The sequence below is a fragment of the Watersipora subatra genome, chromosome 2 (assembly GCF_963576615.1).
Source record: "Watersipora subatra chromosome 2, tzWatSuba1.1, whole genome shotgun sequence".
Classification (NCBI taxonomy): Eukaryota; Metazoa; Bryozoa; class Gymnolaemata; order Cheilostomatida; family Watersiporidae; genus Watersipora; species Watersipora subatra.
This window is the reverse complement of record NC_088709.1, coordinates 15,062,044-15,078,349: the sequence shown is the minus strand read 5'-3', so window position 1 is coordinate 15,078,349 and position 16,306 is coordinate 15,062,044. Positions and strand designations below refer to the sequence as shown.

The window sequence follows — 16,306 nt, the reverse complement described above, 5'->3', positions numbered from 1 at the left end:
TTGTACAACTACGTCCCATTTGAGCCGTTTTGGAAAGCGAATCCAAACTACGGCGGTCTCGTGTGGCTGCGATTAACTGTTCGTTTTTTAGCTTTTAAGAGCTTGTAATCACATTCCCACATATTTGGCACCTATAACACAACAGAGTGAGACATGGTGAATCTTTTGATACCAAATAACTGTAATGCGAATTTTGTTGCAAGACAACCTTTAACTCTCACTTGCTAACTTCCCTTTTTATCTTATACATGTCACTCATACTATTTCTGTCTGACTTATCTGGTGATGTACAGTACACATGTGTGTTTAATTCATCGATACCAGAGTATGTCAGATATGATAGGGTATTGATAGTGGCTTATCTGCTATTGTTCCCTGCTGCTCAACCAGCGCTATCATGCATAAGTTGAGTTCATCCATATCAAACATAATTCACATGGAATGGTTGGGTTAGCTTGTTATTTATCATCATTTTATTTCCCCTTATTTCATGTTTAGTCACAAATAAATGGTATACAGATGTTGATATTTCAACCTAAAACACTAACTCATGTACCAGATGTTGATATTTCAACCTAAAACACTAACTCATGTACCAATTATCTTTTTCACAAGATGTAGCCCCCTTTCAGCAAGCTAATTAGCTGGTTCACAATTAAATATTTCACATACTAACTGCAATAGTTGTTAATTGGTAAACAGAGAGTCTTGAGCAGGTAAAGCCTGGTTCCCGTATCGAATGCGAGACCCCGGCGGTAATCTGACGCAACAAAACACTTGCAGCGCTAGACTCGACGGCTTTTGTTCACACGAATCTGCATCGCTGATAATCGCATAAAAATTGTTCGCTCGCCATGCTGTTTTGAAAATGCTGACCATCACCTGCATTTCGAGATAGTTTTGCCTGCGGCTCTTCGCAAAAGTTGAACGGCGCTGAACTCTTGCGTTGACCACTGGCAATTACTGGCGGTACCCAGCGTGTAGAATCACGTTTCACCGCTGATAGCCCCACCGTGCTGTCGCCGGTGCTTGCAGCGTATATGGGAACCAGGATTTACGGTATTTCTAGTCAAATGTGCTAAGTTTTGGTTGATCATACAGGTTTTGTCTGATCAAATTACTCTGAAATGTCAAAGAAATGTGCTATGCATACATTTATCAAACTGGCAGGTTTTCTCTGCTATCACCTATAACCTTCTAGCATGCCATAACAGAAAGTTTTAGCACTTTAACGGATGTTTCAAAATTACTATCGTACTATTGTAATTTTCAAATATCTGCTGAAGTGCAAATAACCTTCCAATAGTAACTTATATAAATTACAATAGTAACTTTCTAATTCACAAATTGAAAGTTGCAATAGCAATTTCCAATTTGTGGATTAGAGATGCAGGCGTCTTGTCATTAACATGCATTATTTGTGTTTCTATGGCGCCTTATAGTGCCTCGCATTGCGTGTTCACAACTCGAGTTGTGAACACGCAACGCGACTTTGTAAAATTAAGGTGCAATATATTGGTATTACGGTAGCATAACCGTAGATCTGGTTATATTAACAATGATACATCAATAGTCACCCGTTAGCTAATAGGAATTAAACTATGTATGTACTGCAAAACTAGAGCTAATGGCGAATTATAGTGTGCCGAGTTTGCAACTCGAGTTGTGCAACTCGAGTTATATTTACCAACTCGAGTTGTACAACTGGAGTTACACAACTCAAGTTCGTCAAAAACCCAGGCCGAGTTCTTTCAACAGCAACTCGAGTTCAACAACTCGGCTTGAGAACATGGAACGAGAAGCACTGTAAGGCGCCATACTAAACAGCTCATCATTTCATTTCTCTAGCTACCTATATTTTCTATATGGAATTTTTTTTGGTGCATCATTTAACGCCGTTGAAATAATCTCTATGTTCATTTTCGGTGTTCATTCAGTTTCTTGTCAGGTTCTAGAGAGATAACTTTTTTTTCATTTGAAAAAGAAGTTGCCCGGCTCCCACATAGATTGTTTTTTAGTTTGCTTTTTACATTCTACAATTGTTTTTGTCTCATTATATTTATAGAAATAAATATGCACAAATATCGCCAATATATATAATTTAAATGTGTCTATATATAAATTATTAAATTTCTGTAAATGTTCTGTAAATGAGACACCCCAATTACTCACTTTGCTTTTTTACACACCCGTGTTAGTTTTGCGTATAACACAACTCGAGCTCATCAAAAACCCAGGCCGAGTTGTACAACTCGAGTTGCGAACACGCAACACGAGGCACTGTAAGGCGCCATATGTTTCTGCTTATTGTGTGCTCGATGCTAGACGGCGTCAATCCAAATCATCAAATCTCACAATTCTTGTACTGCGTGCTGCGTGATGTATAATAGGTCTTCATTAGTAGAAAACCATTTTTGATTTCTAGCTTTAAGATTTGTAGAATATTCTAAAAACCAGAAAATATACTAGAATGAAAGAATTTATTGTTAGACTTTTGCTAGATGAGCAACATTGTGTTTAGGCTGACCCCAATCTATTAAAAGATAAATGCATTTTAATATAAATATCGCTTTAACCTGATCACATATGGCTTCACTCCATTTAGTAACATCAATACTAGAGGCTGGTTCACACTGTATCACCGTATCTCGGCGTTGATCCACAATACTTCGGTGATCGTCGATAATAACCATGTTCACACTATCACAAATCCATTTGCATCAGGAAATACTCTGTGACGTAGTGTTTTCATTTATATTTTTAAATTTTCGCGAAGAAACCATTGTTTTCGCTTGCTGAAATCAAAAACGGATTTGATAAATCGATAAACGGATTTGAATAAATCATTCTATTCGCGACTGCGAATTATCATCGCTGAAATTGGTCACATTTGAAAGGCGGTAGTCGATGCTCGACGAAGTATCTGGAAAGTTTGACAGCTGCAAACTTTTCCGATGTGTTCGCGATGCATCGTCGATGCCATCAATTCACGGTTCACATAATCGACGATGAATGCCGAAAGGGAAACGCTGACAAACGGCGATATAGTGTGAACCGTGTTAAAGGTGTAGTTTATTCCCTTTATGGTATATGGAAACCATTTAAAAGTTGCGTAGCATGTTAATTGTTTAAAAATCAAATCAGCGGAAAATTTTACAGTTTAGTTGTAACAAAGCTACTATATTTTCATAGAATTACTTCCAAGTTGTTGCGTTTACTGCTTCTTTTTGGCATCATTTACCAGCAAAACTTATTCCTGTTACTTTCAGGCAATATGCAGTAAGATATTTCGCCATCACGTATCGAATGCTCTACACGGAGTGCTAGAAGATGTTCCAGCAAAGCACATGAATACACTTGATCGTCTCCTCTCACTCTGCAGCTCGTGGAAAATGTCACCCAGGGAAAGCAAGTACGCTCTCAATGAAATTCGAAAAGTGCTGCTGCATGACCAGATTCTTGGCTGAGCACACCGCCAATTTCATCGGAATGGCACATTAAGTTGGCAGTTGCCGACATTTTTTGCGCCAAATTTTTCTGAGTACTCCCTGAACATATCCTCTATCAACAAGCCTTGGTGCCATAAAGAATTATTTGCTATTTATTGGCAATCAATCCTGATAAGTCTATCTCGAATGATTTTGGTGCTGCTTGCTGGTACGTTTTCTTATCCAATTACCATATCGAAAAGAAGAAACGCATAGTTAATAGGTAAACTCACGTAGTTTTTGGAGATACTATTTGTTATAGATCTGCTCTGTTTCTGAAGTATACTAGCTGCAGTTGTTTATGCTCCGCCTAGCAACTCGTCGTCAAGGAATGGACTTCAACGAAAATGTGTTTTGAATTTGCCTGCCCTTGATCGAGGCATGCGAATGACAACTGCTTTCAAAAATTTTATTGGTGAAGCTATAACCTTAAGAAAATATCTCTCAAAAAATATTTAACTCAGCAGTGATAAAATTTCTTGAGAATCCAAATTGAAAAGTTACCAAAATTCTTTCTTAGTCATCCCTGTTGAAATTTTATTACTCTTAAGTACAACAGGCCTATCCGACAACTGTGGCTAGGGAATAATCTTTAATCAATTAAGAATTTTACCTTGAGTCTTCTTGTCGGAACTATATTTCTTTTAGACCATATCTTCAATTTGCTCAATGAGAAGAATTGCTGGATACACTTTCACTATATTTTCTAACCAGTGATCTGGCTGACAAGTTAGTGTTATTTTAGCAAGTTTCATCATATGCATATACAGAATATTAGTTATTTTTGTTGATTCAGTCAGTGGTGGGTATTGTTGTGTACTACGTGTCGCTTTTAATGTAACATCATATTATGGCGGCACAAATTTGTTCATTTTTTACGTATTTTGTTTGAGCTTATGTTAAATTTTCTAAAAGTCCTTCCCAGATATATCACTTTTGACTTGTCTCATTGTTGACTGCATAAAAGCACGAAACACACAATAAACATAATCATACTAACAGACTATTTGAAAGAGTATTTGCTAGAGAGGCCTACATCATGCCTTGACTGGTGATACAGGTTTACTATCTTCTTTCTTCTTCGAGCTGCTTCCAGGGCCGTACTATAAAGATGAAAGCAGTAATGTGACGGTCATATATAAAATCATTGGTGTTATATATAAAATGGTATTCCATAATGCCTGCAAGGCCTGAACGCTATACAATAAACTCTCATATTTACCTTTGTATAGAAATCTGATAGATCTCTCTTCATTTCATACGCGTTTTCACCATCTGCGTAGTACTTTGGTTCAACTTCGGAAATTCTAAAAAAAGGGCTCATGATTTATCATTACTATTACATCCGCATACTCATTTCGCTTGTCACAAATAACCTCCACATAAGTTCAATCAGGAATAGCATTCTGACAAACAGACCGCTGATGCTCTTAACACCATATGTAAGATTTTGTTGGATACAACCTTTCCCTGTGATAACAGCGGCCATCATCATCATCACAGCAGCGAGGTTTATTTGAAAATATCGCAGCAAACATGTTTATTTATGGCGTTCAGTACAACTGCTTGTCTTCATAAACAAAGTGCATTCTCAGTTTGATGATTTCAAGATCTAATACTACCTTTTTGTCAATGACACACAAAGCAGACGATCTATTTTATTACTGGCGCATTTTTAGAAACCAATAGATTTGAGAAATCTTTACATTTAGTACCACCAACATGTTATTGAAAGCTTTTAATACAAAAAGGTTTCCAGGGTTAGATTAGAAATACAAAACAAGGAATCAGTTATGCAGCCATGACAAAAGATTGAACAGAATCATTATTTGTTTATTGATGTAATCGGAAAAGTGACCTTTGTCAGGTTGTGAGTTTGGTAATCTACAATGTCTGTTCTACAGAAGCTAACAAAGGACCGACTGAAAGCTTTAAATTAAAACCTTTCAGCATTGTACAGCACACCTTCGGGCTACGATGTCCCTGTTTTACAGTTTTTTCGCCTTACGATATTTGAACATGTTTTTTCGACGCCTTGTCACATCATCTTTTTCGTCATACGACGTCAACAAAATGTTTCTCAAAATTCAAATTTGGTGGTTGGTATGCTGAGTATGTTGGAATCACGAAGATGCCGATATGCTATACGCCGACATCTCTCCCACAACACTTAAAAGAGATATGGTGCTCAATCTCCCATCCAGGTCAGCATTCTTCATGTTTCGTTAATGCTTGATATCGCCTGAGTAAAACGAAAATTAGTGAAAAGCGAAAAGTGATCATTTATTGTGTGTTTAGCGTTAAATATGATATTTACTATGAAGTTTAATTCATTTTATGCATAGAACTATATAGCTACATATATAACTTTAATTCGTTAGATATGTGTCCTAAGCTTGATAACGACATTAGAGGAAGAAGTATGAAAATGATTACCATTACAACGAAGCTAGAGTTACTAGAGTTAACTATAAGTTAACTCTAGTTATTAAGGTTAATATACTATTTTGGGTAAAGGTGCATCTTAGGTCGGTACAAAGAGCATACAACGCATGCGCAACGGACATACAAGGCACTTGCAACGCACAAACATTGTTGATACAACGCGCATACACTATCATCACAACATATATACAACGGTCAATAGAAAATCAATAGAATACTTTGTGTAATGTTTTAGACCTGTTTTGTTAACAGACTATAAATATAAATAGAATATTGAATAATAATATAATATTATTACTACCATTATTATTACACATTAATACTATTAATAATATTTATGTGTTAACAGTGTCACGTTGTGGCGCATGCGTTATTAATCACTTGTGTCGGCGTTGTATCCACAATGTTTGTGCGTTGGGCATGCGTTGGGCATGCGTTGTATGCGCGTTGTACCGACCTGGGATGCACCGTTACCCTATTTTGTTACTAATTTTTAGTAAATACAGCCGTTTATAAAATTTGGATGCTTTTTACCAAAGGGTGTTTGCATTAGATAATTACTATGGGTTTCCATACCGCTCTATACAACATTTTTGCCTTATGATGCCAACACTGCAACAACCACTGTACTTCATTTGCATGGAGCAGACAACTCCTTTTTGGATTGATATTAACGCAACATCTATAATGCCTGACCAGCTAATACTGGTATATTATAAAATAACAACGACGATGATCTACTTCAGTAAAATATGCATCATATGACCGGTTTTCTTTTATGCCTCCGTAATAAAACTCTGACTCGCCCTCTCTACCAAGCAATACCAGATTTCTAAAGTTGAACACTTGGTTTTTAAAAGTCTAGCAACACAATTGGCTATACCTCTCTCCTCGGTCAACGGAACTAACCTGACTTCAACAACATTTGAAAATTTGATCTTCAAATGTTTTGAAATTGTCAAAAATGAAAATTTCAAAAAAGATTTGAAAATTGTTTAAACTACTTGAAACTAAAATTACATAAAATCAATGAGTATCACCTTTATTTTTCTTATAGGTTTTGGTTGCAACCACTCGTAGATCAGTATGTTTTATTTTATACAAAACAATGCACTAGCAGTGGGTATGCATTTAGTTTACTGACACGCTATTCTGAGAAAGCAATGAGCTGGCCCTACATAACCAAAGAGCCCTATCCTTCGTTTTTTCTTGACGTCATTATATCGTTGTCTGCCATCTTTATGGACAACTTTTATTGTTAAAAACACGAAGCTTCTGCAATTAATTATTGTAAATAATGCTTTGGTTTGCATATTTTTATTTTAGTATCAAAACAACACCGAAAAATACTATTAATCCAAAGAATGACGATCGTTTTCTACAAAGATGGCGGCTTTTTCGTGGACGAGCGCATGTGCAAACAGGGTGATGACGTCAAAAAAAACGATGGATAAAAGATTTTAATTAGCGATGTTTATTAGCGCTAATCACATTTTGTCGCTAGTGAGTATCACCTTTCACTCTCTTACAGATTTAAGTTGTTAAATAGGCCTTGAGGTTTAACTTGAAGGATACTAATGACTGTACTGACTAAGTGTGGTTTCAGTAGACTAAGATACTATTTCATGTTAGTTACCTTATTTAATTCAACTGACTGCATGGACACTACATAGGATTTTAGGCTATAGTTTTAGTAAATGAAGGTAAAATAAGAATACTCACTCAAATTTTAGAGTAGTTTTATAGAGATGCAGGGCGGCTCTGTTGCTAACCCGTACGTGTAGTGAGACATATTTAGCACCAAAACTTTCCACCATGGCCCGGGATGCCTGGTCCATGAGTTTTTGTGCTAACCCTAAACGTCTGTGGGACCTTTTTACAGCCTAAAACAAACAATAGGTAAGAATGTTCAAGAATGAGTTCTTCCTTGAGCATTAATTTCATTTCATGCCAACTACAATCAAGCGTATTGAAGTATTCACATGCAATGTGCACGGATCAACGTACAATAAATCATACATCGGTTGGTAGTCCTTCCTTTTGCAAATTAAAACAACTGGAAGCTTTCCACAAAAAACAAATACGGTAACAACGAATTTGTTAATAAATTTATTATCACAAGACATGAAGGAGACATTCTTATGAAAGCAAGCGCATGACGCTAGTCTGCATCAGAGTGACTCGATGAGGCTAAAGAGCTGACTAGGTGGGACATCGTCAAGGCATGATCTGCTTAAAGGAGGTCTGACAGCGACCCAATCTATCTACCCAATCTAAATTCTTTAAAAATTATTGTAGGACAGTGAAGTACAAATGTTTACTGCGGCTGGAATTTTGAGTTTTTTATCTTTTCTTGTCTAGGTACTATAAAAACACTTGATACAGAATGTCTCAATTTTAGTCACAATAGAAATATGAAAAGTGTAGTTATATATGACTTCATCAAGTAATGAGTCATTATCAGTAGCATTATCCGAGTCATCAGCATTTGAGAGTGTCATTACATACAGTGCAGACAGAGAGAAATAGATTTGAATTTGGTTTTGACAATTCAAATCCTGATCAAGTTGCTACAGTACAAAGGTTGCAGATTTGATGCGTCACACATTAATTGCTCTGCTCCAGAAATAAGATTATGAAAGCTCAAACCATAGAAAACTCAAACCATAGCCTACGAGACCTGAAAATTAAATCCACTAACAACAGATAAAACCAGCAGATCTATGCTTTGAAAACGTTGCAAAATTGTGATGTTTAAAAATGATAAAGTGAAACTAATTAAAAAGCCCATGAATAATGCGAAAGGACGACCATTGCAATGATACAAATCTTATTACGCAAAAGATTGCACAATAAAAAAAAACAGTTTATGAATCTATACCGCTATAATCTACACAGACATCCATCACCGTGTGTCATGAGAAACTTCCCACGTATACCAAGTAAACCAGTCACATAGTCGTAATAGGCCAAATCAGGCTTTACGTTTCAAATAAAACTTGCTTGAGCCAGTGAGTTTTATAAGTTAAAGGTGATGGGCTACACAGAACAGTACGAAACAATTTTCAGCACTGAGAAACAGCAAGATTGCTACATTCTGTGAGCACAGAAACATTTTGTTATCTTACCACGGATGTGATATGACCATGCGGTTCATCTTCAGGGTCCTCCTCCCTTCAAATAAATTCATAATGCATAACAAGAGGGCATGCTAACACTTTACTTGAAATTAAACACAAAAATCACCTCAAACAACTGCGTAAGTTTAACAAATGGTGGTGCTTACATCTTTGCAAGTACATATCCGACTACTTTTCCATTTTCGTCTTCTGCCACATATGATAGCTACAATAATATAAAAAATAAAATAAACTAAAATATAAAACCAATTGATTAAATAATCATCAGAGCTCAACATATGAAGAGAAAATAAATGCTTATATTAAAATACCTACATGTAAATATGTTTAAAGCAGACTTGAAACAGGTATTTAACCCACCTGGGGCCATGAGAGACCATGATAAAAGTAATACTTCAACTGATAATTCTCTGGCAAACACAAAAGGTTGCAATGCTGCATATTCATCAAATCCTCTGGCTACAAAAAGTATAATAATATATAGTACAATCATTACATTAATATTGTTATTATTAAAAATATAATAATGAATATAATGAAAAACCTTCTAAAAAGGCATAAGACTAATAACAACATTAATGTAACTCACTACATAGCAGTAAAGTTGACTTGCAACAAAATTGACATTACAGTTATTTGGTATCAAAAGATTCACCAAGTCTTTGATGTCATGATTCACCATCTCTGTTGTGGTGTAGGTGCCAAATAAGTGGAAATGTTATTACAAGCTCTTAAAAGCTCAAAAGTGAACAGTTAATCGCAGCCATCACGAAAACGTCGTAGATTGGAATCCCGCTCCAAAACAGCTCAAATGGAACGTAGTTGAACACGATGGCTTCTGTTTACACTTTCACGCAACCTCATTCGTCAAAATATTTTCACAAATATACTTCACGCATTCAATAAAACCATGTTTATGGTCCTTGAGCGTCTGTTTCATCATCATTGTAATGCTGTTACTTTGAGCACTGATATCTCAAAACCTACCGTAAAAATTTGTTAAATTTTTTAACCTTAGCTCGAAGGAGTGCATAGGAGTGCATAGTCCTATCATCCTCTGATAAACATGATGAGCCTGTTGGTCACCTGTGATAGTCGAAAGATGCTGCAGAAATTGTTCGCACCATTTGGCAAGAAGTATGAGGTCACATGATCAGATTACGACTAGATGATGAGATCAGGTGAAAACAACACTGTAAAATAGCGAGCATCTATATTTGATACGGGCTTTCCGGTAGAACCCGAAGTGTGTGCCATAAACTAGTGCTACGAGACGTTTTATATTGAGCTTTTTATTGGCCTTTTAATTCACTTGGTAACATCACGTGTCAAAACAATAAACACGATGTTTGAGTACGTCATCGAAATAAAGAGATTCCAAACTACGGCGTTTTCGTGATTAAGCTGTTCGTTTTTAAGCTTTTAAGAGCTTGTAATCACATTTCAACATATTTTGCACCTACAACAGAGTAAGACATGGTGAACCTTTTGATACCAATTAACTGTAACGTGAACTTTGTTACAAGTAAACCTTTAAGGCTAATGGCAGTACAGTCTGCATTTATTGTCAACCCATGTCATAGAAATCATGTTAAGTGATTTAAGATAGTTTACACTTAAGGTATCATGTTTTACCCTAGACTAATGAGCCTCAGCGCTAATCACTTCTCACTGCTAAATTGGCAAACATAGGTGATTCTTTGAGTTTTCTTGGCGTCAGTAAAATACTATTGCTATATTTGTTAAAAACTGTTGAACAGCATTCTAAAAGATCATTTAAGAATAAAGAATGATCACAACTTATACCATCAAACAAAAACAAGAAAACTATTTAAATGTTTAAAAGTAAACCTTCAAAATTAAAACATTCCTAAGAAATTGTCAAGAAAGTCTATGTAATTCACTTGATCCAAATGAAAAACTAATTTCCATAACTGATTATAAAATGTTCAAGAGCATTTGAAAAGCTTAGCCTCGAAATATGCTGTAAATGAATTGTTGCAGTCATTAAGCAGTTTATAGTCTACTTGCAGTGAACCTGTCCATAAGCAATACACCCAAAAAAAAGCAGACGACTCCAATTATAGTATTCTATTAGATCAATATTTCAGCCGGTGTACTTGATAAAACCCACGCTACACTCACAACCAACCACTGTAACCTTTAAAGGTTGACTTGCAACAAAATTCACATTGCCGTTTTTTGATATGAAAAGATTCACCATGTCTTACTCTGTTGTGTTGTAGGTGCGAAATATGTGGAAATGTGATTACAAGCTCTTAAAAGCTAAAAAACGAACAGTTAATCGCAGCCACGCGAGATCGCCGTAGTTTGGATTCCCTTTCCAAAACAGCTCAAATGGGATGTAGTTATGCGAGATGGTTTCTCTTTACACTTTCTTGCAACTTTATTCGTCGAAATATTTTCACAAATATACTTCACGCATTCAATAAAACCATGTCTATTGTTCTTACGCGTCTGTTTTATCGTCATTGTAATGCTGTCACTTTTAGCACTGATATCTTATAACTTACCGTAAAAAATCGTTAAACTTTTTAACCTTAGCTCGAAGGAGTACATATCATTGTCTGATAATCATGACGAGCCTGTTGGTCACCCGTGATAATCGAAAAGTGCTGCAAAAATTATTCGCCAAGTATTGGGTCACATGATCAGATTACGACTTGACGATTGAATAATGCCGAAACAAAACTGTAAAGTAGCGAGCATCTATATTTAATACGGGGTCTTCGGTAAAACCCGAAGTGTTTGTCATAAACTAGTACTACGATAAGTTTTATATTGAGCTTTGTATTGGCCTTTCAATTCACGTGAGAACATACGTGACAAGACGATAACCAAATTTCGTGGTTACATCATCGAAATAAAGAGATTCCAATATATGGCGGCTTTTCGTTTTTGAGCTTTTAAGAGCTTGTAATCACATTTCCACATATTTGGCACTTACAACACAACAGAGTAAGACATGGTGAATCTTTTGATACCAAATAACTGTAATGTGAATTTTGTTGCAAGTCAACCTTTAAAGATTGCCATTTGGGAACCTATAGATTTCAACAGCTACAAAAGAATACTATGGCTCGCACTGGATATCAGTGTCGTACATCTAAATAATTTCTATTAAAACTTGAATCTCCTAGTAGGAGCAGATAACATTAAATATTATCAATAATATTTTTTCATTAATTTGATCAATTCTTACACACTAGAAACATTTTTAAATTAAAAAAAATTGGATGAAAAGATTCGTAACGTTGGTAGAATATCGACCAGAAATAGTGACTACGCTATATAGGTACTACGCTACATATGTAGTTACAGCCAAATTGCTCGATTTTTTGAGCTAAAATATTTGAAGTGTTAATAAAATTTTTCTGTCGTGAAAGTAGAACACTCAGTGCTAGGTTTAATTTTTTTGGACGACTTTTATCATTTTTCTTCAGTATAAAATAGGACGACTAATGGAGGATGTGTAATTACAAAGCTGGCTATTTGGTATCTGGGCAGACCATTTCTACTTTACGCTATGTTTTAGGCAACTGTAACGATGTTGTTCTGTATTTTGACGCATGGTGCATAAACAGAGAGATGGATGCAAATTTGTACCAATCTATAGGTATAAATATTTTCAAGATATAAAAAAGTAATGTGTTGCACGAAAACCAACAAATGCCTCTTATAAAATGACAACCTATAGCTAAGTTTCATGGTTTATGGCCAAGCTATGTGCTTGTGTATGTTATGGCATACACTAATTAACAATTTAAGTCAGAATAGAATATCATTAATGCCACAGTTCTAGGGAACTACGACATGAACATGTTGAGAATTAATGGCAGATCACGTCATTCAGTTTCCCAAATTAAAGTACAAACTGACGTTTTTGTGCTTTGAAAAATTTATAACAACCACTTTGCTATATAATATTTCCGAAGACTATGTGTGCTGATATAGTCAAAAGAATTTTTCTCACTTCATTTATGTGAAACTTCTGTTTAAATGCCACGGCTTTGTATTTTCAATCCTTCCCAGTTCTCCTAAGGTGGCATTTTATTAGAGGTGACCTTCAAATAGAAGCTGACGCTGTATTTTTCGACTAGCTCATCAGAATTAAAAAAAAAGTTTAACCCTTTTACAGGCGAAACGATGCTAATGTCGCTTATATTTTACACACAACTTCGGGCGGAGTGCCATTAATGCCACTGGCTGCAGCATTTTTGTTAAAAACCATTTTTCATATACATGTATGTCGAAGTATCAGACCTAGTTAAGCAAAGAACTTCTTTGATTAAAACTTAGTAGCCGTACACAGCTATTAATTATTTCGATGATATCGCTTTCAAAGTTTTAAAGAACAAAAACCATAAAGCGTTGAAGCTAGAAAACGAACATCGATACGCCATAAAAATAGCTGTTATTACATCATACGGTCTTCCTGAAGAGTATTACCATCATTCATCAAAATGCTTTAGTCTTCAGGTAAGATTGTAAACTACATTATTGACGAATCTGAAAACAGTGGATATGATTTAGATCTTAAAGACTTTAAATCAGAGTGTAGTTCTGATGACTGTGACGATCGATCTTCTCAGATACACCGCCGCTAAAACCATGGCAACAATGGAAGAACTAATTGCTGTATATTTAACCGAGTCATTATTATATGGACACAATCTATTACGGGTTCTTGAAAATCAAAAGATGTCAAATTGGCTGCTAAATAGAGGTAGTGTTCAATTAAAAAGCAGCACTATATTTTTCAATCCATCTGATATAGTGGCGTTCTACTAGATGTGGCGTTCAAATAGAGGTCTTACAGTAAGTATCTCTATTTGCTTTTTTCATTGTAAGTAAAACACGATTTGCACTTCATGTTGACGATTACATGAAAAACCTATTTCTCACTTTGAAAAAACAAGCATTTCAACAAAACCATACGACTATTGGAAGACAGAGCCACCAAGCATGCCAACAAAAAAGAATGGAGATATAATTGAAGTTGTCAGATCTTCAGAAATAAAAATAAAGCCTTGCTACCACAACGTCTAATATTTCACCATTGTTATATTACAAATGGTATATATACGTATAGCAATCGTCGTAGACTAGAGTAATGAAATAGGCTTATGTCTAGTAAAACAACATTACTAGTTCAGACCATGTTTAATTGAATCAACCATTTGATATTTCCAACACATACTATTACAAACCCTAAGATTCTCAAGCTGAAAGCTTTTCAAAAGTTACAGACACAAAAACACCATGACAAGTCCGCTGAGGAACAGATAAATTTTGAAAGTGGGTAGCTCGGCATGGCTTAACCAAACACCGTCTAAAGAAACAAAACGGTATCAAGAGCATTTTGTGGAACAGCTATCAAATAGGTGATACCTCTTTCCAAATAAAAATACAAAAGCAGCAAAATTAAGGCTAATCTACTATTGATGTAATCCGATACTAAATAAAATATGGTTTTAGCCTGAACCCTCATGTATCTGTAACTCCTGCTATTAATACAGGGCCAAAAAGAGCTAAGGATACTGCTATTGAAAGCAGCTACTAGACAGTGAACCAGATCAACTAAGCTCATATAACAATTGAGAGATGTACTAGGCGTGAGACTATACCAAGTGTTGGAACAGGCAAGAGCCCGGAGTGCCTGAGAACACTTACACCTCTGAGTTATAGCTTATGATGACAAAATTTTGAGAGACTTGTAAAATTTGTATTATACACTTATCCTTCAACTGGACAATCGATACCACCTACTAATTCGAAGGCACTAAAAACCGACAATTCTCCCTTCGGAACATGCTTTAAATTGTGGTATTTGTCTTCGCAATACCTATGTTTATATGTTATACTTGTTAGTATTACTACTTGATTTTTACAGATCACCCTACATTCTTGAATGTCTCAGATCTCAAACAAGACCAAATTTGAACAAAATTTTTCTGCTTAGAATGTTGAACAAAGATTTGGCACACAAAAACTTTCAATATATAACCCGAGAAAACCCAACAACCTGGCATAGCTGCTTTATGACGTCCTCTCTCTTGTTATTTTTAATATTCAACAGTTAGTGAGCCTTCGATATGCTAATTTTTGTATGCTACAAATTGTAAAGGTGAGAAATATTATTGATGTATTTGCTTCACCTGATCTTATATAGATTATCTTTTATTAGAATAATTAGCAAAAAACATTTTAGAAATTTTTATCCAACATAAAATCAGAGAGAAAGAGATTAGGGTACAAGTTGCTACACCAATACATTACACAGCTGAGCGACTTTACGAATTGGTACCTTATATATTATTTGATATCTTTATTATACAACTATGGTTTAACAAATGCATTAAATGCTTAAAATATCATATTTTAGTCTAGGAAAATCCCTAACTATTTACATTATTTATAATGAGAAAAATTGTTTTTTGAATAACTTCTCAGAAATGATCGATAACTGAGATAAGACTGCATCTACAGATGCCAGCATAGGTTTTGTATTCTTTCTCTACTTATTAGTTAAAGGGGACAACACGTTTTGAAATTTTTAATGGTTTTTAGTATCTTTCGTATCAGTTGGTCCATCTTTTCAGTACTACTATAAAAATGGGATACTGAGAAAATGTCGCTAGCAGGTATGCTATGACACTTGATGTACTTTTATATAAATAATAAAAATAGTGATTTTTTAAACTCATATCGATAAATAAATTGTTAATAGCTACAAGCAAAATATTAAACTTTAACATTAATATATTATAGTGCATACGTAGATATGAAGCAACCTTTAAAATGTGGGTACATCACGGATTTGAACGATAAGTTTTATGAATGATAGTTGTCACTAATTCAGTACCTAAACACAAATGAATATTTTATAATTTCAACTCTGACCTTGGCATTACGAATATTCATGCTGGGCAGTGTTTTCAGACACCTAAGTAAATATGTTGAATGAACAATCGATTCGATTCTTTTCTTCATGCAGCCAATTCGTCGAAATAGTTGCGGTTCTTAACCTAAATAATGACGTTAAATGATATAATTGGACTAAATAAGATTTCAAGAATCACAGTTCAGGACATAATAGCGACTCAAAATATACCTATGTTAGAAAACAAAATGTTAACACGAGAATAAAATACTACAAAGATTAAAATGAAAACACAATTAAATATTAATTTCCTGATGTTCTTTATAATT

At 35.1% G+C, this 16,306-nt stretch overlaps 2 protein-coding genes across 2 annotated transcripts in view; one reads left to right on the top strand and one right to left on the bottom strand.

The window, feature by feature from the left end:
* The window catches only part of LOC137388837 (divergent protein kinase domain 1C-like), a 37,971-nt gene extending 33,477 nt beyond the window's left edge, over window positions 1-4,494 (top strand). Inside the window, exon 5 of the mRNA XM_068075299.1 lies at window positions 3,270-4,494. Coding sequence (XP_067931400.1) covers window positions 3,270-3,467 — 198 coding nt within the window. The 3' untranslated portion in view covers window positions 3,468-4,494. The remainder of the gene's footprint in view (window positions 1-3,269) is intronic.
* LOC137388838 (N-alpha-acetyltransferase 11-like) lies at window positions 4,419-16,128 on the bottom strand. Its single transcript, XM_068075300.1, has 7 exons — window positions 15,998-16,128; window positions 9,434-9,532; window positions 9,220-9,278; window positions 9,062-9,107; window positions 7,656-7,816; window positions 4,711-4,795; window positions 4,419-4,591 (listed from the first exon to the last, which is right to left on the bottom strand). The coding sequence occupies exons 1-7, from the start codon at window positions 16,085-16,087 to the stop codon at window positions 4,526-4,528; spliced, it is 606 nt and encodes a 201-aa protein (XP_067931401.1). The 5' UTR covers window positions 16,088-16,128; the 3' UTR covers window positions 4,419-4,525.
* Window positions 16,129-16,306: the final 178 nt, after the last annotated feature.

Bases quoted from the DNA above. Each gene is read 5' to 3' on its own strand.
- LOC137388838 (XM_068075300.1), bottom strand. From the start codon at position 16,087: ATGAAGAAAAGAATCGAATCGATTGTTCATTCAACATATTTACTTAGG. The intron at 9,108-9,219 runs GTAAGCACCACC...ATTTATTTGAAG, and splicing joins GGATATGTACTTGCAAAGAT to GGAGGAGGACCCTGAAGATG. The intron at 4,592-4,710 runs GTAAATATGAGA...TCATCTTTATAG, and splicing joins TATCAGATTTCTATACAAAG to TACGGCCCTGGAAGCAGCTC.